We start from the raw sequence: 26,605 nt of genomic DNA on the forward strand, positions 1-26,605 counted from the left end.
TTTTTTTTTAATGATTAATGCTTTTCTGAAATTGCTGCAGCTGGGAGCGAAGCTGAACGTACTTTTCTCTGTTTATTACACAAGTGACACTCATGTTTACAGTGTTTACTTCCAAGGACCATTTGCTTTGTTTAGGAATAAAGTTCTCATCAATTATGAACCAAGCACTGCTTTGTTGATCACAGGACCCAGTGTGATGTGGTATGTGACAATGTGTCCCATTTATTCCTTATTATGTTTCAGCTATCAAAGAAAGGCCTTACCAAAAACAATAAATGCAGTTAATGAGATAAACATGATTACCAGTTAATCTCCCAGGATTCTGAGCTTGCTCCAAAGGCTAAGCTTCTCAACTGTGGGTGTTTTGAGCCAGTTCCCCTGCTCTATGAATGTCCTGATTCCATGAAATTTGAGCAGACTTAGTTCTTGGTATAACTTTTACCAGGAACTGAGCAGAACTCTGGTCAAAAAACGTTGAAATTAATTGTATTGAAATGTGTGTAGAAAATGGTCTAGGTTGTGGGGGACACTGTCTGTGCAAGGTCTCAAAGATTGAGACTGAAGCCATTGTAGATCTGCTTACATTCGGCTGAATCCTCTGTTCAGTGTCCAGACTCTCTCAAGTAGAGACTGTGATTAATAACATGGTCAGTCAGAGTGGCTGTTATCCCATTTCCACCCTTCCCTCCTCTTTGTTGTTTATTACTATCCCAGGAGATATCGAAATTATTTTATAACAGGCCTTATGCATGTTACTTTACGGTTTCGAAAATATGAACCCTGACAAAGGGCTGTAAGGTCACATTCCCCCAAATGGCATTACTAAAGTCTTCAGTGTCACATGATCCTTCAGAAATCATGTTGATTTTGTGTTCAAGAAATATTTCTTATTACTATCAATGTTAAACACAGTTGTGCTGCTTCATATTTGTGGAAATCATTTTTTTTTTCAGGATTCTTGAATGAATACAAAGTTCAAAATAACAGAAATAATAATCTTCCCTGAATGTTTTTACTGTGGGTTTTGATCGATTTAATGTACCTTTGCTGAGTAGTATTAATTTTCTTTTTAAAAAGTCTTAAGGGCTTTTCACACTTGAAATAGTTAACCCTGGGTCATCCTAAACCCCCGATAAGTGGAATCCTGGGTTATCTGTAATCACGTTTCACACTGCTCATACTATACCTGGGGTTAACTGTTAACCCTGGGTATTCATTAACAGTCGTTTCACACTGTACATTCCTAAACCCCGGGTTAACGTTCTTATTTGCATATTTGCGGTGTCACTGTCACTGATTGGACGAACAACGATTTAGTGCTGGAAATCCATTTATCCTTTGCTGAAACTTATGCGTCTTCATGAAGAGCGCGGGTCATGGTTGCTTAGCAACGGCAGAAGCCACGGGAACGCGAGCTACACGATGCTCGCTTGACGTGACACAAGCTTCGCTGCTCATTTTCTGATTGGCTGTCTGTTGCCAAGCGTCCAGCAGCAACAAGCAAACACCGCTCCGTTTCACACTGAACAAACTTAGCGCCGCAATGCGGGGTTAACACCACAAATGCGGTGCTAACCCTGCTCCGGAGCAGGGTTTCATAACCCCGGGTAAAATGCGGTGCTAACACCGCTTTCAAATTGCCGGTGTGAAACGTGTCTTTACCCAGGGTTAAAAGCGGTGTTTAGAACGACGATAACCCGGGGTTAAGCGCAGTGTAAAAAGCCTATTATAGTTCTAATTATGTTATTGAAATAAAATATTAAAATGATTTTATATAGTTAATATATTAAATAAATTAAAATGTACATTTTGGAAAATTTCTACAGAAAAAACTGTATTGCAATGGTATAGATATATCTTTTTTAAAAAAAACATTTATAACATTTTTTTTTTTTTTTTACATTTTTCTTAATTTTGTTCTGCTAAATCTAACTTGTAAGACTCTGGCTTCATTACACAAACTGAAATTTGCTATTAGCATAGCTACATAAAATGACTAATTAACACATATAGTGGGTGGCTGGGTTTCAGTACAGTGATTAGAGAAGGTCATTTAGCTTTCATAAAGAGCTTTGACCAGCTAATGGGAGTCATTGTTCATGTTCTCTGACAGGAAATACAAAAACACACAGATCGATTATTTAAAAGTCAACTTTAATATACTCTAAGAATGATCAAGTGAACAATTGATTTTTTTTTTCTGTTTTCCATATTTGTATAAAATTCACAGTTTAAGTGATTTATTTAAGAACAAAATGGCATAATTATGCCAAAAAAAATGTGACGTGGAAAAAATAAACAAATGAAAAACTATGGAGTAAAATACATTTAAAAAAGGACTTCTGACTTTAGGAACCACTTCAGCCCATTGGTCACTTAAAGAACAAAAAAATACAAAACACAGTATTTACTTGATGTTGCACTCTGACCACATTTGACCCTGGTTTGATCATAGTAACATTATAATCAGCTTCTCAGTGCCGTATCGGAACACATCTTCAGATATTTGGCTGTCAATGATCATCCAATGCTTAGTGAAATTGAAATTTCACACCAAACTCAATTAAGGTGTCTCCATGGTGAACGCCCAGAATTTATGCCTTCTGAGAAATACATAAATCCTATGTTATCTGTTTGGATTTTGCCTCACCTGAGAACTTGCATTCATTATAAATATGGCCTGTGGGCATGACCTCTTTTTTATTATTATCTTCATGATGTTCAAGAGTGTCAACTGCCTTTTAAGCACTGGGTTTACCATAGATGATTTGGTGCAATTCAGTGATCCCCTCAACATATTACACAATATATACAACAAAATGAAGACAAGAGAAAAGTAAAGTATACATAATGGAAACATATCTCTATAAGCAGATCACATTAGTGGTGCTAAATTATGTTTTTACACTCTTTACCAGAACTAATCAGTAATCTTTGTGAAGCTGTTGTTGTTGTTGTTGTTACTGTTATTTATGTTCTCCTTCATGCTGTTGTTATTGTCGTTGAGGCTCAGGCCTTGTTGTTTCCTAAGGGCACGGGGCATCACTTTCTTCTCTAAAAAGAGTTTCTGGAGGAACCTGTCACTGACGCTCAAAGGCAAGTAGTTGCAGATGAAGTACATGAGCATTAAACCCGGCCCGGCGAAGTATCGCACCTGCGGTTGAGGAGAGAGGAGTGCGTCTACAATGGTGTTGATGACAGGGCTCAGATCCTCATTTGCTGTTTTTGCGTAACTCTGGAACTGTTCCTTGGTCTCCAGCAGGTATTCTTCCCCATATTCTTCTAGAAGGCTTGGAGGCAAGTTCTGGATCAGGTTCTTGTACTGTTTTTCCCAGTACTCTGTGTTACTGCTCAGCCCTGCAAGACAAGGAAATGGCAGAAAGCGTGAGGCAACATGAAACAATGAATGTGGGGGACATGGGGAAATCCAAGACAGATTGGAGACATAAATAGAGGTCTGGGGACACTTTATTCAATTATTTATATTGTAATTCCAGACCTGCATTTGGCCGGACTATCTGTTCAGTCGGTGTGTAAAGAAGGACTCAAATGTCAGCTCAAAACCTGACGGATCCCTGAGGCTCAGATGTAAATAAACAACTTAAATGAGAACTCAACTGACGTGGCAATTTTCTCTCAAGATGTAAAAGAATTTCTGATGGGCCCTTTTACTAGGACACAGCAGTGATGTCTTTGTTTAATTTGCTTGTATAGCTTATGTGCTTTTTTAATCGTCCGATAATAACATTACAACTTCAAGTATATTTTACTTGTTTTTCTTCATCTGACAATATTAAATACCTAAATAACTACAAGAACACATATATAATTATAAAGAATATATAATTATAAATACCCCCCCCATATTTTTAATAGTGTAGTGTAGAAGAGGAAGAATTAAATGGTTCACTTCTTGCCTGTACTTTAATTTGCAATATGTTATAAAATACAATCTATAAACGAGTTCATTGAACTAGATGTTAAAAACGGTCATCTGCAGTTTATACACCAAATTGTCCATATAAGTGTCCTTAAACATTGTGCTTTTTATGATAATGGAAAGTCTAAATTTCATCAAATTACAACCCCTTGACAAGACTACAGAGAACAGCAGTATACAGATAAGTGAATCATCAAACTAGAAGTATACAATATTTTGGTATATGTAACTTGGTTTCAAATTGTTAAAATGTTAATCACCTGTCTTAAATGCAGAGGGTAGGATGGTGGAGACTTTGACACCCCATGGCTCCAGCTCATGACGAAGTGTGTTGGTAAAAAGATTCAGAGCAGCTTTTGAAGCCCCGTACGACGCCAAACAAGGGAAGGGATTCTCACCTGCAGAACATAGAGATATCTTAATCACGATTTACAGCACTGCACATTCTTGAACTTTTTAATGAGCTGGCTGATACGATAAAGACTGTAAAAAACTACGTCAGAAGAGCTACCACATTACTGTTTCAAATCTGTCACGTTGCCTGAGAACCGGTAATGACACAGTGATGAGCTTTATGGGACACATTCCAGAAGTAAAACTGTGATGTTTTTGACAGAGGGAGGAGTGTCAGTCATTGAAGAATAAAGATCTGGACTGTATCCAGGACAATCATCAGTTTAACGGGGAAAACCAAACAGCCCTGTGGAGGTTAACTGCAGATTGAGACTTTATAAACTGTGCAGTTTTGCCTCGAGGCTTTGCAGAATAAAAGGGCTTGTGTTCAAATCACTGGGATGATGTTTTAAGACAACAGGCCTCCTGTAAGCCCTCTGCGAGAATGACTGCTCATCTGTATTGTGACAGTAGCATCTGCTGCTCATGACAGCTGAAACATTTTGTTTTCTTCTACAGGGAGACTGCACTGATGGAGACATCTTTATTTAAAAGGGCTGTGCGCCAGTGTTTACGGCAAACTCATTGGCGTCCTGCGCCAGGCTGTTACTCATAGTATCACACTGTTTTGGCACAAAGGCAGTAAACAAATGGAGATAAAATCAGGGGAGCCAGGCAAAGCTAAAAGTACACCGATTTCCCCTACTGACTGAATTCCAGCATGAGCCTCAGTCTAAATTGTTAGTGGACACTTGAGAAGAAAGGAAAACAGGTGGATTACAGTTTGGACTCCCAGTAGTGTTTGGTTAGGTGTGGTGAAGCCAGATGGAAGGCGTAAAATAAACATCTGACGGACAGAGCTCCATTTATAAGCGCTGGCAGCTTTATGTGGATGGCAGAGAGAGAGAGAAAGAGACTTTTAATTAGATTTAGCACTGAAACAAGAACCTGGAAACACTCATAAAAGTGTCTTCATACAGTTTTAACTGACGCTTTCTTTCTTTCTCTTTTATTAGTGGTGAAGTCTGTGTAGAGTGGCTCAGATAGATAATATCTGTATAAGTGGACTAGCTGGATGGTTAGTGCTCACGTGTACGTACGTGTGTACGTGCACAGTACCTGAAGGGCTGGAGATTGTCACAATCCGACCTTTAGCCTGTCTGAGAAGTGGCAGGAAGGTCCTGGTGACGGTAAGTGTTCCAAAGAAGTTAATCTCCATGCATCCTCTGTAGTTGGACATCAGCGAGAGCTCGGCATCCCCAATGTTCACACAACATCCAGCGTTATTAACAAGCCCCCACAAATCTAGAGGAAAGAAAACATGCACATGTATAATATAGGTTGCTTTAGATTTTATGCTGTAATTGCGACAAAGATGCTTCTTTTAACAGAAACTGGGAGCACAGAAATATTAAATTAATGAACCACAGTTAATTTTCTAAACAACAACTTGGATGTTTGCTGGTTTAGAGCCACTGCTCTAAAGTGACAGTTACTGAAGCAACACTGCAAAAATCAATGATTGTGATGGTCATCACATTTTTAAAAAGCTCTGCACTGGTGGAACTTGTGACACCTAATGTATGTGTTTATTGTCATGAGAACATATTGTTCCGAATACAGCACATAAACTTTGCTGCACATTTTCAATCCTGTCTAATGGATTGACCAAGACCATCTGGAGAATCACAGAGATATGGAGTGGCTTAGTAAAGAGAGTTTTATCTGCTGATATTGCACAGAACTGTTTGTGAAGAAAGCATGTGATTTATATCTCTCTAGTTTCGCTAAAACTCTGCCTGAATTTATTACCTGGTTAAATAAGAATGATGTTCTTCACCCAAGGCCTCAACTTTTGTTTGGTCAATAGATTAGGGACATTATTAGCAGAAAAAGTAAACCTATGCCTCAACTGAGAAAGAAATGAAACAGGGAGAGGAAAGAACAACAACGGCCTGAAATAATATGTTAAAAACATAGCTTCTGCACATAGAGATTGAGTTAAAAATATTTTTTTTGGGGGGGAATTTATTTATGGTTCCATGAAGAACCTTTAACATCCATGGAACTGTTCCACTGAACAAATGTTTAGTTGTAAAGAAAAAAAGGTTCTTCACACAAGAAAAAAACATAGTTTACTGTCTTTAAAAGAGCACTGCGTAAGTTCTGAAATTTCTAACAGTTACTGACACCAGTGGCCGTTAGAGGAACTGCAGCCAGTCTCATGCTCGTTCTCGGTGCGCAATAGATAAGGCTTTTTTTTTTTTTAAGCTTACGAGGAGTTTCCGTGGGTGTCTGGGTTGTGCTGGAGGCTGGTCGCTTCTTTCCGTCTGCAGAGTCCATTTCAAACACTACCGCTAGCGATTGCCGCTGTAGACGAGAACGCGCATGACGTCACATTTTGTGAATTTTCGCGCCAATTCGGACCCGACTCCTCCAGACACAACTGAGCCTACAGGCTGATAGAGGCAACCGTGGTGGACAGTCAAGGTGTCATTCTTCCTATTACATTATGGTTGGCTCATAAATGGACAAATGAAAACTCTATCTTAAAGGTTTTTTTAAAGTAAAAACCTACACATAGCCCCTTTACTGAAAACTGAGTGTTCACTGAAAGGGTCTTTGGGGAGCCCAAAATGGTTCTTTTATGGCATGGCTATGAAAACCTTCTTTTGGAGAGTGTATAGGGGAAAAAAATAAATCTATACAAACTCTCTGAGATATGAGCATTCACATATGTCCTCAGTTTTTTGCTAAGCTTAGCATCTAAATCGAGGAGGATAAAGAATGAAATACTGAACTGGTGACGTTGAGCTTTGAAAAAGGCAGCGTGGAAAAAGTTTTTTTCTGATTGGTCCATGAGCCACCTGGCGCTGTAGTGTGTATGTTTGAAAATAAAACAGCCCCTTGATGTACTGCCAAATTATACACCACCCTTCCACCCCATCCCCAACTCTTCCCAACACTTTCTCTGAGATTAAACATCCACGTTGGTCACGTACAAACAAACAACAACAACAACAAAAATCTCAAACACAAAAAACATATATACGCGACTACGCTCAATCTCTTGTAAAATAAACAGCACTGCCAAAAAATGCCTATGGAGCACAAATGAATTGATTTATTTGACCTACTTTAAAGGTAATTCAATAGGGTGCTTTGTTGATAGCATGGTTTCAAGACGTGGTTCGACAGAAACCACAAGCTAGTTAAAGTTTATTCAGGATAACCAAAAGTTGCTGGCAGTTCTCAGAATATACAAACATTCATACAGGGGTATTTTAGGTTCATTGTGTTCAAGCATGTTGGAATGTGATTGTGTGTGTGTGTATTTCTGGCATAGCTCAAAAGTAAATCCTCACCTCTCATGCCAAGTTTGGCCTTGGTGTCGAGCAGGGCTTGCTGTACCTGCTGAGGCTGGGTGATGTCTACCTGCAGGAGGGTAAGGTGTGATGAACAGACTCTGCGTAAGTGCTTGGCTCCCTCTCCGTCCAGGTTCAATACGGTCGCGAACACATCAAACCCCATGGCATCTAACTGCTTTGCTGTAGCGTTCCCAAACCCTGAATCACAACCTACAGAGACAGTTGAGGGAAACACGAGAATGTTATGCCAACATATTACAATCAAAACATTTACACAGTAATTACACTTAAATGGCATCTTATGCAACAACACAGCAATATTATCATGACCCTAATGGCTGTTTTGGATACGTTTTTAAACACTTAAGCCAGTTTTAGGACTTTCTTTTATGGAACAGGATTGAAAACTTGGAGGAAGCATCATCAACATTGGTAAAACGTATTGCAATCTCACTGCTATGACCTCTGAACGCCTATAAAGTTTAGCAAAACCAGAGCAGCACAACAGGAACCAAAAGCACAATTATATAAAGTCTTCACCACATCAAGTTACATGATAGTATGATGCATCAATCTCTGAAACACAACTCTCTTATCTCTTTACTAGATTACACACCTGAATGAGATATTGGTGTTAGTGTCCTTCGATTTGAGGACAATGTTCTTACCGTCCCAGGGAACCCTGTGGTTTAGGAGCTGTATTACTAAAATGTTAAAAATGCAAATCAGGACTCAGTGTGTTAAAAACAAATGCAGCCATGGTTACAAATGCATGCACATAATTCTGATATCTGACACACACACACACACACACACACACACACACACACACACACACACACACATTTACAGAAATGGTGGCAGGGAACAACACAACACTCCTCAGTGTTGGGGAGTAGCTAGTTACATGTAACGGAATTACGTAATTTAATTACAAAATAAAAGTAATTGTAATCAGTTACAGTTACTGAGAAAAAAATTGTAATTAAATTACAGTTACTTATGAAAATGTTAAGGATTACAAAGGGGGTTACATCTGATTTTTTTCACACACACTCCCACATACAGATTTAATTGATTTCTTTCGTAAATTGCAGTGACTGCTCTAAAATATGAAACACCAATGTTTCAGGAGTTTAGAACATGCTTATTCGATAACTCTTTTATTTCCTTTATGGGTTTCTGTATTATAGCTATTGTTATGCTTTATTTTTTGAAGATTAACTGTTTTTTCCCAAGGCATTGTTAGATTCCAGTGTTTCCTGTCATAGCTATGCAAAGATTTGATTAAAAAAACAATATCATAGCTAATAAAATATTTCTTGTTATGATTTTAAATATGTATTTAATCTCATAATGATCTCAAAGTAAATCTGATTTTGTGGTGCTTCAAAGGGGACATTGATCTTCAACAAGTTGGTATGATTCTTTAGGGTCTTTATGAATGGTCTGCAACATACTTTGGTTAAAATTCCTCAGTGGTCGTGTAAAACAACACCCTTTTTACTTTGCTCTGTTCACAGCGACTCATTTTGGGGCATGTCCCTTTAAATGATAATGAGCTCTGCTCATCCGCCCCTCTCTTCCGTGGAAGAGCAAAGGCGATTTACAAATAATCATAAAAATATAAAGTGTCAGACTTAAGGTCATTGCACATTGAGTCCGAAATTTTCATCCGAAATGTTTGCACGTTGAAAAATAAATACGTTATGTCAATAACGGCCTTACGTTATGTCAATAACGTTAACACACTGCCTCCGAAATTTTCATCCGTCATAAAAAAATTTGGATCGGGTGTGATTTATTCTGTTTTTCACATCCGTAACAAGAATTTTGAGAGGTGCTTTGACAGTTCAGAGCCACAGTAAGCGAACGGCAAAATCCAGAATGGGATTGCCAAATTCATATAGATCCTTGCACACCGAGTTAACAGAAATTGGTGGTTTTCTTTTTAATATGCGGCCCTAGTATCGCTAGCAAAGCGTCAAACTGAGCCACTGACATCCTGAAGTAAACTTTGAATCGCTTGTGATAATCCCGCTGCTCCTTAATAAGGAGGGGGAACTCTCCGTCCTCTCTATATTTTAGGATTGGATGGACCCAATATTTCCTTTCTTTTTCTCTTTTTAAGAAGCGAGAGGACAACAAAATCATCCTCAGACCCCATTTAGTAGGCTAGTTTCGCAACGGATTAATTAATACGCATTGGACTCAGTGTGCAAGGTTTCTGGGTGTGACAAATTTTTAGGATTACGAATACGAAAAACCGCATTCGAAAATTTCGGACTCAAGGTGCAATGATCTTTACTTCTTCTGGAGGTGCAGCTGGATCATATACAATGGGTACTGATCTATCCTTGAGTTTTAACTTTTTAACAAAACCTGCCTTTAATTGTCCCTCGTTCAGAGAGCAGGTTGGAGTAAAATTATTTGCACAGATTTAAACAAATTTAGGTGTATTTGGTGGCGCATTACCATTAAAAACAAAACTAATGCACATCGTCTTCAGTGGCTCTGATATCGGGAGAAAAGTAAGATTCTTATGATCTTCTACATCACAAAACTACAAAACACCTGCATTGCTTACAAGACATTGTCGCTACAGATGCTGGAACGTGGAGAAAATTATGGACTTCATACAACTGGCTGAGGGTGAACATATGCTAATATTGGACAGTACTTCAGCAGTTGAGGGTGGGGCCTGAGCAATATGACATCATACTGCTCAGAAAATCAAAACTGCTTGATAATTGAGACTGTTTAGGATTTTGGGGGATTAATAAAAGGAGTGACTGGATTTTTATCATTGTGGTTGTGTCCACACACTGCTAAGATACATTTATATGCAAACACCATGTAAAAGGGAATTTTGCATCCAATGTCTACTTTAAAATTGAAATATAATCTTACTTCAAGTGATGAAGGATTTCAAAAGTGTGTCAGTAATCAGTGTTGAGTACTACTGTAAGGTTTACCCTGGTTTACATGTTTGAAAATGATTAACAGCTGAAAACATTACAAATTTAGAAAAGTAATCAAATGTAATCAGTTACATTACTTTAATAAAGTAATTGAACAATTACACTACTTATTCAATTTTAAGTACGGTAATTTGTAATCTATAACCTATTACATTTCCAAAGTAACCTTCCCAACAAATGTAACATCCGATCTTTATGAGGGTCATGTGAGTACAGTTAACGTATAAACCCACAGGAACTTTACCCCCAACATGCAGAAAAATGCTAAAACAAAGCAGAGTAACAGCAGTCTTTCTGTTCTTTTCCTACCCCTGATGTGCAAGTTGTTCTTGGAATTGAGCGACAGTACACTACAGATTCTGGAAACAAAAGTGACATGAATAGATACACAAACATGAATATTTCTCTCAATGTGAGGTCTACAACATAATTGAACCGCTGGGCTTTAGTTTTCTGTGAGTGCCAGTTTTTATAATCTTTGTTCTTTTAAAAATAATTGTTAGGAATTTTGTTTCTATCCAAACTAAACTTATTCCATTCTGCGTCTCTTTAGTTTGGGAAGTCAAAGTTGTAAACCTAAAACAAAAATGATAATAATAAAACAGTTATGCGTGAATTTTTTTATAGACCGTACAGAGGTCAGCGGCCTCATTTTTCACCTCTAATTTGTGAATGCGTGGCAAACAGTTATACACCAGTTATGATAACAGTAGTTACTCAGTGTACAGGGAGAACAAACACAATCACACCTCTGTATTTTAGAGCAAATGTTACCTCTAGGTCCTCTGAGGACACACACATATCTGTCAGTACACTAGCTGTGCCCTTGCTTTCTCAGTGTGTTTTCCATAACAGACACAAAGTATTTTTCAATAAACACGTTGAGCCTGCAGAAGGATGGGGCTTTGTTAGGGTAGCTAAGAAAAGTAATCAAGAACAACAGACTTTAACTGATTGTGATTATTAATAAATTATGCCATTGTTGAGATAAATGCACCTGGCTATTTAACTTTTTATCATCACTCTTCAGATTTATCTGCCCAGGTTAGTTCTGATGTTTTTGCAAGTCGTATCCAGTGCGCCAAATTTCAGACAAACGGCACCATACTGTGAATATTCATCCCCGTGAAAAATGCCTGTACTGTGCTTTTGATGCAACATTCCAACTAAGGTACTAGATTTGCACAAGTAAACGAAAAAAATCTATGTGAATTCTCTTGGAATGTTTGCATTTATAATCTGCTAAGTGAAATTTGAGGAATAAATTCAAAAGTATTTGGTGGTGGAGTATAGCTTGAGGTCTGACTACTTCTTGTGCATCTTTGCCAAGTGAATCCTCTCTGAACTCTGGCCTCATGATGCTACACTTAAACCTTCCTTATCTGTTTAACCTCTTCACCTGACTTGACCAACTAGGCATGGCGAGAGTGCCAAAGGTGTCCCTCCCCTACGTTTTCCTGCAAATATTTACTGTGTGCTGTTATGTAACATTGATATGGGTATTATTAGACATCTCGGGTCTAGCATATCTCATCCCACACTCAACTGGCCTGCATTCTGGAGTTGCTCCAGGGACACTGGGTAAGGAAAAGGCCTGCCAGAGCCCTGATGAGCCACTTCTGAATTCCCCCACACACATACACACACACACACACACACACGTTATCGCAGTGAAGCCCACAGGGCTTGGAGGACAGTTGGTACTGGCACTGTGTGCTGATCAGTGAAGCAATATGTTGAACTTCCCTGGCCTCAGCAAAAAAAAAAAGAGCTTTACAAGAAACAGTGAGGGTGACAGAGAGACAATGAAACAGAAACGAGGCAGACTCATATGTATAGTGGTCCAAAAATGTGCAGGACACTTTAGGACACTTAAAGGGATAGTTCACCCAAAAAATATAATTTGGTCATTAATTACTCACCCTCATGTCATTCCAAAACGTGTAAGACCTTTGTTCATTTTCGGAACACAAATGAAGATATTTTTGTTGAATTCAGAGAGCTCTCTGACCCTCCCATAGACAGCAAGGATCAGCTACGAGAATACTTTTTGTGCACAAAGAAAACAAAAATAACTTTATTCAACAATTCAGCTCCATTTTGGAGAATATCACATGCGTAAAAAACGTATGCTGTTCTGTGTCATCAGCACCATACGTGGATACGTTGTTTACGCTTTGAATAACCTATCCGCGTACATACGTTGCATACATTGTTTACGTATGTGATACTCTCCAAAATGGCACCATAGGTTGACGCGGAGGAGACGAATTCTTGAATAAAGTCGTTATTTTTGTTTCCTTTGTGCGCAAAATGTATTCTTGTAGCTTCGTAAAATGCTTCTTAAAAAAAAAAGAAAAAAAAAAGAATAGCCAGTATAACACTACTACTACTACTACTAATAATAGTAATAATATACAATTATTAAAATGAAACAATATTTCTAAGTATATTTTAATATTTATAATATTTTTAAATACAATTTTGTAACAGTATATACAAATATAAGGAAATAATTAAAAAATTATGAACAATATATGACATTTATACATTCTAAGTGTAGCTTAAGTGTTTAAATAAATAATTTATTTATCTAAATAATATTTGGGACCAAGGCATATACATCTTTCACCTCACTCACTTGTGAGCTCACATGCAAGACTTGAGTGGCTCACATTCAGGTCTCTGAATGATGTGGGATTAATCGTGCTTCCGCCTGCTTTCTTCAGCATGTAAACACAATGAGTGTGCCTCATGCTAAGTGATCAGATTTCCCATTGCCCTTCATCTCACATACAGACTAATGTCAATTGGTACTTAATAGCTCATTTACAGATCCGGACTGACGTCATACTTTTCATAGAAATGTTGGGTTTTGAACGAATTAGGCTGATTGATTCTTGCACATCTCCACAACTCGAGTGAGGATAGTCAAAAGAAGCAAACGTTAGTGCAGACAGATGAAGAGATGAGAGCGTGTGTTTATTTAACACTAGAAGTTCACACCTACATGCTGCTAGAACCTGGTGCTAATCACAGCTTAGTTCTGTCATGATTTACTGGCAATGTGAAATTGAGAGAAAACAAGATGTGAACACACAGTCTTAAGTTTTAGCTAGCTATGCAGTATTTACAGAGTATCATCACAGTTAAAAGAAGGAATTTCTTATAAAAACATACATTTATGTACAGAGAACGTAAATGTTCCCTTTATTTGGCAGTTTATGGAAATCATCCTTAATAACAAAAACCTTTTTATCAAAGAAAGCCAGCTTCATTATGTAGAAAGGAAACATTCTTTGAGAAACAGATGCCTCTGATTAATTAGGAGTCAGGATTACAGAAGTTTACATGTTGGGAGTTCTGGCATAGTGAACAACACACTTTAATGTTATATTCCTAAAACTGGTGATTAACATGTACAAGGTGTACTGGTCTTGTAGTCTATAGGCATTTTTACAGCTTGACTCTCTCCAAACTAACGACTTTAGCTTGTGTAGTCAGCCAATGCTGTAACCTTAACCCCCTGCCTTACAGAAATTCAAGCCCTGACTGTGCCTTTCTGCTGGCTTTGTAAGAGGTTTACAGGTTTTCCACTTACGTTTGGTTTTTGGCATAAGAGCTCTGAAAAGGGTAATTTAAGAAAACATAATGTCCATCAGAAATATTACTTGCAAGTATGATACCATGTCATTACATGCTAGCTGGTAGTACAAAAACAAAGACAAGAAAATAAAGAAAACATAATCAAGTAGTGTGCCCTGTGCCAACCTCAGAAGCTCACGCTGATTCTGTGTACCTGTATTAAAACAAGTAATGAAAGGGGTTGATTAGGGATTTAAGGAACCCATATGAGTTATTTCTGAGAATCCCACGTCCATCAAAGGGACATAAACTGCCTTGGAGTAACCGACTGAACTTAACCCCTTTGCCCTGTTAAGTGAACCAACAGAAGGCTTATTTATCATGGCAGCTTAAGGAAATAAAAAGCTTGACAACGTCAAAAATTAACTGACATTAACAATTTTACTACATAATATAATTAACAGAAAAACTTTGGGAACTCCACCTAAATGAATGAATGATGCATTTATATAGCGCTTTATTGTGTATTGTTGTACACCCAAAGCACTTTACAATCATGTGGGGGGTCTCTCCTCAACCACCACCAGTGAGCAGCATCCACTTGGATGATAAAGAGTTATAAGGAAAATAAACTATAACATTTTCGTTCTGAAAGCTCAGGAGACAGTATGCAGGCATACAAGTGTGATAGATGTATTATACACATGCATATAGTATTGTGGTTTGCCTCACGTGCAGAAAAAGCTGAATAATTAGCAATCAAGCAATTGTTTAAATGTTTGGGCTTCAAGAAATCATACTGAACTAAAAGATGAAGTACGTGCTCAAATGAAGTACATATCTACTGAAGGAGCCTATGATCCAGATTAAACAGGAGTTCTAAAACCGCTTAGTCAAATAAATCAACACATAATTGCCTTTATTCCTCAAGGTCTGAACTAGCAATTCTACAGTGCTGGTGAGATTCTTTTTAAGAGCTGCTGGTTGCAGATCTCATACATACAAACACATGTTTGCTTTTCTATAGTGAGAACCTCCCATTGACTTTTATTGTTTTGATATTGTGCTAATATATTTCTCTATCCCCAACCATAAAACTTTCTGCATTTGTAGGATTTGAATTTGAACATTATTTGTATGTTTAATAAGCCTCACTGAGAAAAAAAAGGAAAACTGTTTTTTAAAATCTTGGTGACTGGACAAAATGTGGAAAGGTCACCCAGAAATTAAAATTCTGTCATTATTTACTCACCCTCATGCCATACAGTTTTGGAACGACATGAGAGTGAGTACTGTAAATTATGACAGATTTTTATTTTATTTATTTATTTATTTTTTGGGTGAACTATCCCTAAAGTACACTCACTGTAACTGCAGAAGTCTCAAAGAGAAAATAAAGAAGCAGTTTACAAAGCTGCAAGTGGAGAAATACAGCTGCAATTTGTAAATGAGTTTTAAGTACACCACCAGGTACAACACAGCAGCTCTTTGATTTGATTCATGGCTTACACTGGAATTTTGTTGCATGAGATCATTTAACTTAGAATCAGATTAGCTCAGCCAAGAAAAAGCCAAATCATCTTAGAGTACTCTCTAGTTCAGCGGCAGGACACAACGGAGGTTAACACACAACACATCAGATTGACAAGTCAATCAGAAGGCATGTCCTATACCACTCAAACTTGGATTAGCTTGAATAGAAAGGCACATGACCAGTATCATTTAAGTCATACCAAGTGTTTTCCTCATTGCCATAAAATATGGGTCAATACTGATAGTGAGCTGAAAATCATACATTCAGCTTGATATGGTCTATAGATAGAGAAGTACAGGATATTCATAAGACATAAGACACAGTAAGTTTTGGGGAGAAGAATTGACTCTGATCCTTAGAGTAATTAATATGGGACTTCCCATACAAAATCACAGCATGTGCTGACAAGAAGTGTACACATTTGTTGTTCAGTAGGTCACAATGCAGATGGAGCACATTCTCCTTTAACCTCTTAAAGTTACTGAATTACTAGACACAAAAACAACAGCAATCATAATATAATGATTGCGGCGGTTTTGCACAACAGAATCCACCCAGCATGACCTACATTTCTCATCTGTTTGTACAATCTCTGCTTATCAATTCACGTGCATTTCAGGTCAACAAATAATGATCCTCTGAGTCAGCCGCGAATGAAAAGAAAGAAAAAAAAGACACAGAGCACTAATTATAAATGCACACTAAACTATGAAACATGCCCATTCATTTAATGCCCAAATTATGTTTTTGTTCTGCTTCTTCTGTTTGGTCTTACCTGTGATGAAGACAGCTTTGCCTTCAACTGGCAGGAAGGGTTTGGGGGTGGCCCATGTAAAGTACAGCCAGCAGGACACACAGAGGACCAATCTTGCCAGCACAGCGGGCATGCACAGGGCACACATTCTCTCCACAAGCAGAGTGGCACCCAGCCATGCCACCATTGAGGGCACGGCAACGATACGGAATGCCAGAAACTTCTTCACCGCTCCACCAACAAGGATGAACATTACTCCGATGTAAATCCAGAAAGACACTGCACAGTCTTCCATTGTACTACAGGTGGAAATGTTTGAACTCTCTCCCTGCCTCTTCTCTTTTTCTTTCTGTCTCTCTTATACTGACTCTGGCACCTTTCCCTCTTTTCCCTCTTCCTCTCTTTATCACTGTCTCTTTCTCAAGTGGGAGGACACTTACAAATGAGCAACCATGTGCCTACTCGGTTCCCTACAATCTCGAGCTCAGGCAGGCTACAGACAGATCTCACACATTCCAACTAGGAGAGCTAGTGAACAGATCCGTCTGACTGCGTGTGTGTATATATAGTGTACTCTGCAGGAGAGGGGAGGGACTATGCTCAAGGCCCAATGATAATAATCAAAGCCCAATGGCCAGAGCTTGGCAAAATTTCTCTTACCCCCCCCCCCACACTCAGTTACACACTGCGACTGGTTGTACTACACATGTTGTACGTGGGTTTCTTCATGCACACGTGTGGTGGGCTTTGCGTCATGCTACTACATACACAAACACATTAAGAGCTGTATAACAAACACACCAACAGTACCATAAATCCTAAAAGCAAGAATCTGACCTTTATACAAAGAAAAGAAGAAGCATCAAAGGGTAAGAAGGAATGAGGGAAAGAGGGAGGAAGGGGGAAAGAGGGGTGTGTGTGAGGCACCTACGTACATTGACCTCATTTTCTCATCAGGTGTGTTATTTCATCCTGAATTGATGAGCTTCTACAGAACTCATGTCATCTTTAGCCTAGATCTGTCTTTTCAGTGGTGGTCAGTAACGAAGTAAAACTTCTTTGTTACTGTACTTAAGTAAATTTTTCAAGTATCTGTACTTTACTGGAGTGGTTTTATTTTGAGTAACTTTTACTTTTACTTCACTATATTCCAAAGCATAATATCGTACTTTTTACTTCACTACATTTCATAAAACATATCGTTACTACTTATAATCTTTTTAATGATTATAATATTATAATATTCTTTTCAATGAACCAATTTTTCAGTGAAATTGGTTCGCAAATCGCAACAAACGATTCATTCACGAATTGGAATGATCCGATTGCATCTGTTCTCGAGTCGATAACACTGATTCAAAGGATGCGTTTAGAGCGAGTCTCCAGTGAACTGAACTCACAAGTAAACACTGGAGATCTTGTATGCACCCGCGCGCACAACTGATGCTGCTAAAAGTAAGTTACTAATGTCGAATTTTAGGATTAATTATTGTCATTGAAAATCATATTTTAGTCAAAACTGTCAGTTGTTTGTGAACTAAATCTGCTATAAAGGGTGATCTATTTAAGCCCACTGAAATGCTTGAATGCACACATGTCAATGTCAGTGTCTCTATGTTTTAGGTAAAAAAACAAAATATTAAAATAACACAGATTAAATAAAATAGCTCATGCACGTTCATATTCCCTGCTGCTGTAAAGTTAGCAGTTTTATTAAATTGCTATGCATTTAGCCCTATGTGACGTCTGTTTTTATATTGTTTATCAACAGTACAAATTTTTATATTGTTTAGATCATCGAGCCGAGCAGACAGATATGAATGTTTATTCATAACCATACTGAAAATAAGTAAATATTGTTAGCTAATGCTAACTGTCTAGCTAACAAGCTTGCTGGTGCTAAATTGAGGAAATTTTTTTATATAAAGTCCAAATATTTTTATTCAGCCACCTAGATAGATTCCATCTGATGTAAAAAGAAAGGGTGTGATGTTCAGAACACAGTAACTACAGTAATTATCAAAGTGTGAAGTGATGCCCTCTTGGGGCATTTGGCCAGGGGTGTTTTTACACCACATACAAGGTTTGAGAAGAAACAAATCATGAAAATATCATTATATTTTCCTTAAAATGTTCTTCCTAACTTCAGGCCTAATTCTCATATCATATATAACTGACGTTCTGCAAAACAAGAAGTTTTAAAACACTTTTTTTCTTACTGGGGAAAATTAGACGGTCAAATCTGTTTTCTCTCAGGTACATCGCAGTGTAAGCTTCACAGTGAACATCACTACATCACTCTTATCATCGTAGTCCATATCAACAACAAATATATATATCTTGACTCCATATAGTGGTCATTTTGGGAAAATTACAGGTATTTTGGGCAGTAGGATTATAAAAATGTGCTAATATAAAATTAAATTAAGTAGTCTACATAAAATTGCAAAATAAATCTATCTATCAGTACTTTTTTACTTAAGTACATAAAAAAATTTGTACTTTTGTACTTTCACTCGAGTAAAATTTAAAAAGCAGTACTTTGACTTTTACTGGAGTAATATTTTATTATACGTATCTGTACTTGATCTGTGTACTTTGTCCACCACTGTGTCTTTTACACGTCATTCACCTTTCGTGTGTCCACAGGCTTGGTGTTTATCTTAATTTACCTCTCCTTCTCTAAATTTCCTCCTGTCCATGGAGCGATTCATGTTGAGTTTGTCTAATTACAGTACACAATAAGAAATTATACAGTTCCTCCTTCATCTAGATCAGACGATACATAATCCAAACTCCATTATTCACCTCTAAGTCCTGCCCACACAGAAGTTAAGGTGTTTCCTGCACACACTTGCTTTGATGGTGTTCTGAACACAGTGTTCCTTGGCCTTGGAGTTAATGACCTTTGGAGGTCACAGAACATGTTGCCATTCATCTATATATCACCACTGCTCAATCCTGTACCACACAAGGTCCACACCATTGCCATATGGTGATCACATCACATGCCACTCATTCTTATGTAAGCCTTTGGCACAAAGACTAACTTTTATCACTTTGATGGGTTCAATGTTTCATTTTAGGAAATGATTATAGGAATGCCTAATAAGGTAGTGTTATGTTAGGTTATGATTACACATTGCACGTGAGTAGTCCTGCACTTCAGATTAAGAAATAAAAAATAGATCTAAACATGCACCTGCATGATTAAATGCAGTTTTAATATGATTTTGCATATCTACAAGGTCACAGCAGTGATATTCCTACTCAAGTCCATCACTGTTTGTTCATGGGTGGCGATAGAGAGCTGTAAAACTATCACTGTAAATCACTGCAGAAGGACAAATCTGGAGGAAATATTCTGAACTGAGCACATTGAACAAATTGAAAGAACTGCAAGAAAACGGTTTAATGATAATGAAAGTATCTATAGCTATGACAAATAAAATAACTTGAAACACGTTTCAAGAGGCATGCGTATGGTTACTGGGCTTCTGTTTTCTTTAATTTAAGGTATGTTTGTGTGTAAAGTGACACAGAAAGTCACTTCTTGGAATGCTGTCGTACAAGTCTTGTGTGTCTTGGGATATTGCACTGCTATGCAATAAGAAAAGCCTCTAGTTCTTGGAGGAATGAAGGAGGTGTAATTCTACTTTGCACTCTGAAATTCAGCGACCTCTAAATGGCATTTCATGGAAGGAGTTTGACTTTATCAAGCTGTTAATGTACAAATTTGCATTTGTTTAGGAGTTTGTGAGGGTGCATTATCAACCAGGAATGTGAAAACATCACGAGGGAGCAGTGATTAGGATGCATCTGGCTTTATACTCCTTGACCGTTATACTAACATGCACTGAACCCAATGACTCCTTCAATACGGCCTATAGATTTATAGACCACCCAGCTCCCTTTTTCAATAGGTCAAATCAGGCAAGGAAACTACATTTGTCAAAACAATTTGTGAGGTCTTTAAGCAATGAAAATGGCTGTTGCTTGGTCTTAAAACATCTTCTGCCTGAACGGTTGGCCACATATCAAAGTTACACAGCAACACTTTTTGGCAGGAACACATCGCAATACACAAAACAGCAAGATCAAGATGGTTCCACTGTGTCAATCTACAATCCTGAGGTCAACTGAGCGGAAAGTAACTCTTTCAGAGGATGCCTTTAAAACTCCTCATTGTTCTTAGACTTATACTAGCCAGAGAAGACCTTTTGTGCATGAAAAAATCAACACCAACTAACACAGAATTTTAGATCCTGCAGTATTTCATTATCTCGTTCCATCATCACTTGCTCAATCTGATTAATTTCTAATAGCAATAAATTAAATATTATAACAGAGGCAGAAATGAAACCAGGAAGTAAGGCTCTGCTGACACATACAGGCTCTCTGTCACAGAGGTTTAAAGGTGTTATGTTTGGCATGGATTCCAGGTCAAATCCTTCCCTAAAGTAACAAAGTGTTACTGAAGCTACCGAAGGGGCAAGGGTCAATGTTCCACTCTTATTGCCAGTTTAGTGGGGTCAAGATCAAAACCATTCCTCAGACTGGATATGCCAGGATGCTTTGAACAGCCCTGAATGAACAAACATGAAGGTCATTTGCCAACAAGGTTGTAATGTCTACTACTCCTTTAAAACCATTTTTTTATATAATCACTTAGGCACTGATTTCAGATCATTGGTGTCATTTTTTGAAACCCTCCAAAACGAAAGTCAAAACGGTTCCCTATCGAAAGGGAACTCCCGTTGCGTCGTCATTTTTTATTGACGTCTGCTAATGGGGAAACTTCTGTTTACTCTGTTACTGAAGCCTGAATTGTTAACATTTGTGTAGCTGCACAAACCAATGGCACTCGAGCCCACCAGAAGGGGCGGAGCCGACTGCTACAGGAGTCGGCCCAGTGCGCCATTTCATCAGAATCTTCTCCTTCAGCAACGAGACCATCTCTTCTGACTCTGCAATTAAGAAGCCGAAGCAGAAGTACAGTCTGCCTTTCATATCCAACGAGCGGCGGCGTCTTTCAAGCTGGGGGTTTTGCATCCCCTCAAAGCATTTCAGAGGATGCTCGGCCTCATGGCTGCCTCCAGCTCAGGCTGGGGCGCTCTGTACGAGGGCAACCCGGCGTACGGCTCCTGGTCGACCCACAAGCGACGCTTGCATATCAACTGCCTCGATATCATGGCTGCAGCCTCCTTAGTTATTCCCCTGGGCCTGCTACACAGGCGGCCCCTTCAATATTGGCTAAAAGCCCACGTTTCCTCCCATGCATGGTGCCTGGGCCACGCTTATGTCAAGGTAACCCATCTCTGCCTCAAAGCTGTGGCCCCTTGGACAACTCCTCGCCTGTTTCAATCAGGCGTACAGTTGGGGACGACCTCCAGAAGGAAGGTGATCATGACAGATGCCTCCAGCTCAGGCTGGACTGCTCTGTACGAGGGAAACCTGGCATACGGCTCCTGGTCGACCCACAAGCGACGCCTGCATATTCTCTGGCCCATGATTGGCCCAACACCCTTCCCTCCGATCGCCCTGCTACCCCAGGTTATCAGGCGAATCAGGGAAACAAAATGCTCTCTCCTCCTCGTGGCCCCCCTCTGGAGGAACCAAGCCTGGTTCCCAGAGATGATCCAGCTGCTATCTGCAGCACCGTGATCAAAGCCACTGAGGAGAGATCTTCTCTTGCAAGCGCAGGGCAACATTTGGCATCCCCAGCTGGAACTGTGGAGCCTTCACGTCTGGCAGCTCGACGGGAGTCTAGTCAACTTCCAACGAGAGCCACTAATACCATTTAAGAGGCTAGAGCTCATCTACACTACGCCTCTACGCCCTCAAGTGGTCAGTCTTCAGTTACTGGTGTTCAGCATGTAACCAGGATCCGGTTTCATGTGATGTGTCCCACATGCTAACCCTTCTGCAAGAGCTTCTGGATAAGGGGAACACCCCTTCCACGCTCAAGGTCTATGTGGCAGCCATCGTGGCAAATCATTCTTTCGAGACTTACTGGAGTATTGACTTGGTCATTAAGTTCCTTAGATGCGCTCGGCGGTTGAATCCTCCTCGCCCTAAGACTATGCCAACTTGGGACTTGTCCATAGTCCTGGGAGCCTTCAAGGACCCTCCCTTTGAGCCGCTTCAACAGCCGACTCTCAAAATCGCTCTGCTTTTGGCCCTAGCGTCCGTCAAGGGAGTAGGTGACTTGCAAGCCCTGTCTGTCAGTGATTCCTGTCTTGAGTTTGGACCCAATGACTGCAAGTCGTTCTTCGGCCGTACAGCGGCTATGTACCAATGGTGCTCTCAACTCCGTTTAGAGCCCAGGTTATCTCCCTTCTAGCCCTCCCCGTTGCGGATGGTGAACAGGGACCTAACTTGTTGTGCCCAGTCCGGGCACTACGAGTGTACTTTGAGCGTTCTAAGTCTTTTAGACAAACAGAGCAGGTCCTTGTGTGCTTTGGAGGCCTCTCTAAATGGCTGCCGGTCACAAAGTAAGACTATCGCACTGGATAGTAGATGCTATCACTCTGGCTTAGGCTTCAGCGGGCGTGCAATGCTCTATAGGTGTGAGGGCCCATTCCACCAGAGGAATGGCCTCCTCCTGGACCTGGTCCAGTGGAATTTCTATTGGGTAGATTTGTGCGTCCGCCGTCTGGTCGTCACTTTCTACCTTTATCGTATTAAAGTGCTATCTGCTTAGTGTTACTTTCTCCCTTCGAGTGGGTAAGGCTTATGACAAGCAGACCCCAGATACGTCTTGGGTCTCTTTATAGCTTGGACTCACGAGGCCCACTCTGAGCGTGCCTGAGCTGAGCTCGCGAAGCAGGCTTAGTTCTGCTTCTGCTTATAGCACGGCGCTACTGTATGCGTTCCCCATTAGCAGTCGTCAATAAAAAATTACGACGCAACGGGAGTTCCCTTTCGATAGGGAATGCTCCGGTTACTCACGTAACCTCGGTTCCCTGAGATAAGGGAATGAGCATTGCGTAACTGGCCGTGCTATAACTGCACGCGAATCGATGGCTGTTGCTTCAGTCGTTGATTCTGATGAAATGGCACGCTGGGCTGACTCCTGTAGCAGTCGGCTCCGCCCCTTCTGGCGGGCTCGAACGCCATTGGTTTGTGCAGCTACACAAACGTTAACAATTCAGGCTTCAGTAACAGAGTAAACAGGAGTTTCCCCATTAGCAGTCGTCAATAAAAAAGGACAACGCAACACTCGTTCCCTTATCTCAGGGAACCGAGGTTACGTGAGTAACCGGAGCGTTTTCCTTTTGTGGAGTTTTGAAAAATGTGCACTTTGATCATCGTGGTGAGTTAGGCATCTAGAGTTTTAAAAATGATATCATAAATATTTAAAAGATGCACTGATTACTAATATTTAAGATTACTAATATTATAGATTACTAATATTTTAATTATTTTAATTTGCATATTGCTTTTCTCCAAAGCATTACGTACAGTGGATTATGAAGATCTACACACCATAACATGTATTCAAGATCAGTTTTATCAGCACATTTATAAGCTCAGAGAAGGAACAAAGAAAAGAGGAAAGAGACGAACCATTTTATTGAAAAACATTTAATTTACATATTGCTGAAATTACAAAACAGCCGTCATGCAAATCTTCTTGAAGGACCTGAATGGGAAAGAAGAACCCACAGGCAAGACATTCCTAACTAAAACCACTCCTCTCAACCCCAATCCGTCAGATAATGTTGCTAAATTCAGCAGGTGTGCTTTACACACACAATGTGTATTAAAACAGCCAGCCATTTATTTCTTCCTAGACCTAGTGCTTTGAAAAAAAGTTTATCTATTCATATGTAACACAATAACAGTGGAAGGTCAGAAGGAAAACATGACTTCAATACGCCTTGTCTTGTTTTACAGTAACATTGGTAACACTATCATTTAGATTGAGAAGGTCTAGGACATACACCTGAATGACTACAGTTTACATAACCCCATCAGGATTACGACACTTTATTGGCAAAACAAGAGTTTTCTTTAGGACATTTTGGTAGCCTTTCACATTATTTGTCCTTTCCTTTTACGTCACAAATCATAGTTTTAGATATAGTTATCCTCAAATTATATTATACATTACACTGCATCAAAGTGCATATAATTGACCTTTAGCTAAATTAAACTACAATTATTACCTGAAACTGATACCTGTACGTTTATAACCAGTCAGCTGCTACTGAATATTGTAATATTCTCAGCAAAATGAATGATTTTGGTTTGCCTTTAGATATAACCTTTCTGTTAATAAACTAATGCACTATGTGTTCAAGAGCAGTGACAAGACAGTGGGTGAGATTAGGTGCTTGGATCACATTGAAACTGAATATATTGTAATCATCTTATTTTGCTGTTGTATCTTTTTGATGAAAAGAGCTTTGTTTTACTTTATAACACTGTTCAGAAATTAGAGGGGATACCAGGATCAAGCATAGCATTCAGTTGGGGATGCAACATCAACGTGATGGATTAGGCTACTAATTCGACTGGAGTCTCATGTGAGTATATTACACTAAACATGCAAAGCTCCAAAATGGAAAAAGTAGCATCAAAGAATGATGATACTGACAAATAAAGTAATTATTGGAAAACAACAACAAATCAAATAGACCAAGCATGAAATGTAGAGGACTGTGTTCTAGCAGTCTTTTTAGTTGTTGAAAGAGATTTCATTTTATTTTGCAAAAGTAGTTGTTTCTCTATACCCCTAGTTGTAGGAGCTTTGCTACTGAGAAACACGGAGAGAAAAGACTCACTTCCTTCATATAGATAATCCTTTTCAGTGTCTTAGGCTAAGAACAAAGACTTAATTCAGCTCCCTGCTCATCTCACAGAGAAAGAAAGGAAGAGTGAGAGACAGAGATGTGTGGAAAAAAACAGCTTTCCCAGGACAACATGTTCTTAGGATCTGTCAGACATATACTGCAGAGTAAATAATGGACATCTGCCAAACATAGCACAAATTGTAAAATCAGCAAACCCCCTTCACACGCACACACAAACTAACACAAGCATAAAGATACACAAAAACAAATGAGTTTACACAAATGAACACAAAAGTCAAAAAAGACTAAAATGCAACATCATCTGCGACTGCAACACATTCTGCACTGAATGTTCCATTGTGAAGCTGCGACATTCTATCTTGACAACACAAACATTCCTTTTTTGCGTTCCTCATTCCATTTTTATCTCTGCCCCATTTCCTTTATTTTCCTTCCATCGACCCTGATTTTGGTTCTTCTCTCACTTTAAAACTGCTCATGTTTGTGTGTGCTTCGTATCGTTCATATATTTCTCTCTCAATTTGTCCCAAGTTGTTTTCTACATTTTCCCCCTCAATGTTTAGTCGGTTAGAACATAATGTGCATCATGTACAGTAAACATGACAGAGACCTTATCTGCACAATATGAGTGTGTTTTTAGGCATATGCAAGCAACCCGGCCTCCAAGCATGTCTCCCAGGATATGAATCTGGTGAACTGTAAATGTAGAGCTCAGTAACTGGCCTAAGTAAAAGTAAGTTAAGCACATCATGTGCAAAAATATGAACAAAATCTGAAAAGGGATCAATCCCAAGACACAGGTTTACACACATAAACAAATCCAGGAAAAGGGCTGTTCTAGGGTACAAACGGATGATTTGACACAGAAAACATTAAATAATTTGTTATAAATATGAAAGCTGCAAGTGATTTAAAATAAATAAATAAACCAGTTACCCTGTAAACACATTCTAAATTTTGCTACCTGGGGGCTGTTTCATAAAACAAGTTTACCAAACAAGCCAGGCTTATTTCAGTAATTCTGACTTATTTTAACTTGATTTGGTTTCCGAAAGCAAAATTACCATAGCTCAAGCTCTAACCTGGTCAGGAGCAGGCTAAATGTCACTTTAGTCCTGATTGATTTGTTAGGTTATTTCAAGTCAGGTTTTGGACTTTAATCCCCGTTTTTCTTAGCGTCTTTTATGAAACAGCCCCCTGGTCTCATGGCATAAACGCACCAGGGGGCTGT

The 26,605-nt window shown here is 39.1% G+C and overlaps 1 protein-coding gene across 1 annotated transcript; it reads right to left on the bottom strand.

Moving 5' to 3' along the window:
- Positions 1–1,919: 1,919 nt before the first annotated feature.
- On the bottom strand, positions 1,920–17,092 carry LOC306875939 (11-beta-hydroxysteroid dehydrogenase type 2-like). Its single transcript, XM_079426765.1, has 5 exons — positions 16,577–17,092; positions 7,699–7,911; positions 5,453–5,638; positions 4,201–4,338; positions 1,920–3,357 (listed from the first exon to the last, which is right to left on the bottom strand). Exons 1-5 carry the CDS (start codon positions 16,848–16,850, stop codon positions 2,921–2,923), a joined length of 1,248 nt encoding a protein of 415 aa, XP_079282891.1. The 5' UTR covers positions 16,851–17,092; the 3' UTR covers positions 1,920–2,920.
- Between the last annotated feature and the right edge of the window lie 9,513 nt (positions 17,093–26,605).

The sequence above is a fragment of the Barbus barbus genome (assembly GCF_936440315.1).
Source record: "Barbus barbus genome assembly, chromosome: 1".
NCBI lineage: Eukaryota > Metazoa > Chordata > Actinopteri > Cypriniformes > Cyprinidae > Barbus > Barbus barbus.

Excerpts from the sequence above, each read along its gene's own strand:
- LOC306875939 (XM_079426765.1), bottom strand. The coding sequence starts at position 16,850 with ATGGAAGACTGTGCAGTGTCTTTCTGGATTTACATCGGAGTAATGTTC. Across the intron at positions 7,912-16,576 it reads CAAAGCTGTCTTCATCACAG|GTTGTGATTCAGGGTTTGGG; the intron begins GTAAGACCAAAC and ends CTGTCTCTGTAG. Across the intron at positions 4,339-5,452 it reads GACAATCTCCAGCCCTTCAG|GTGAGAATCCCTTCCCTTGT; the intron begins GTACTGTGCACG and ends TATGTTCTGCAG.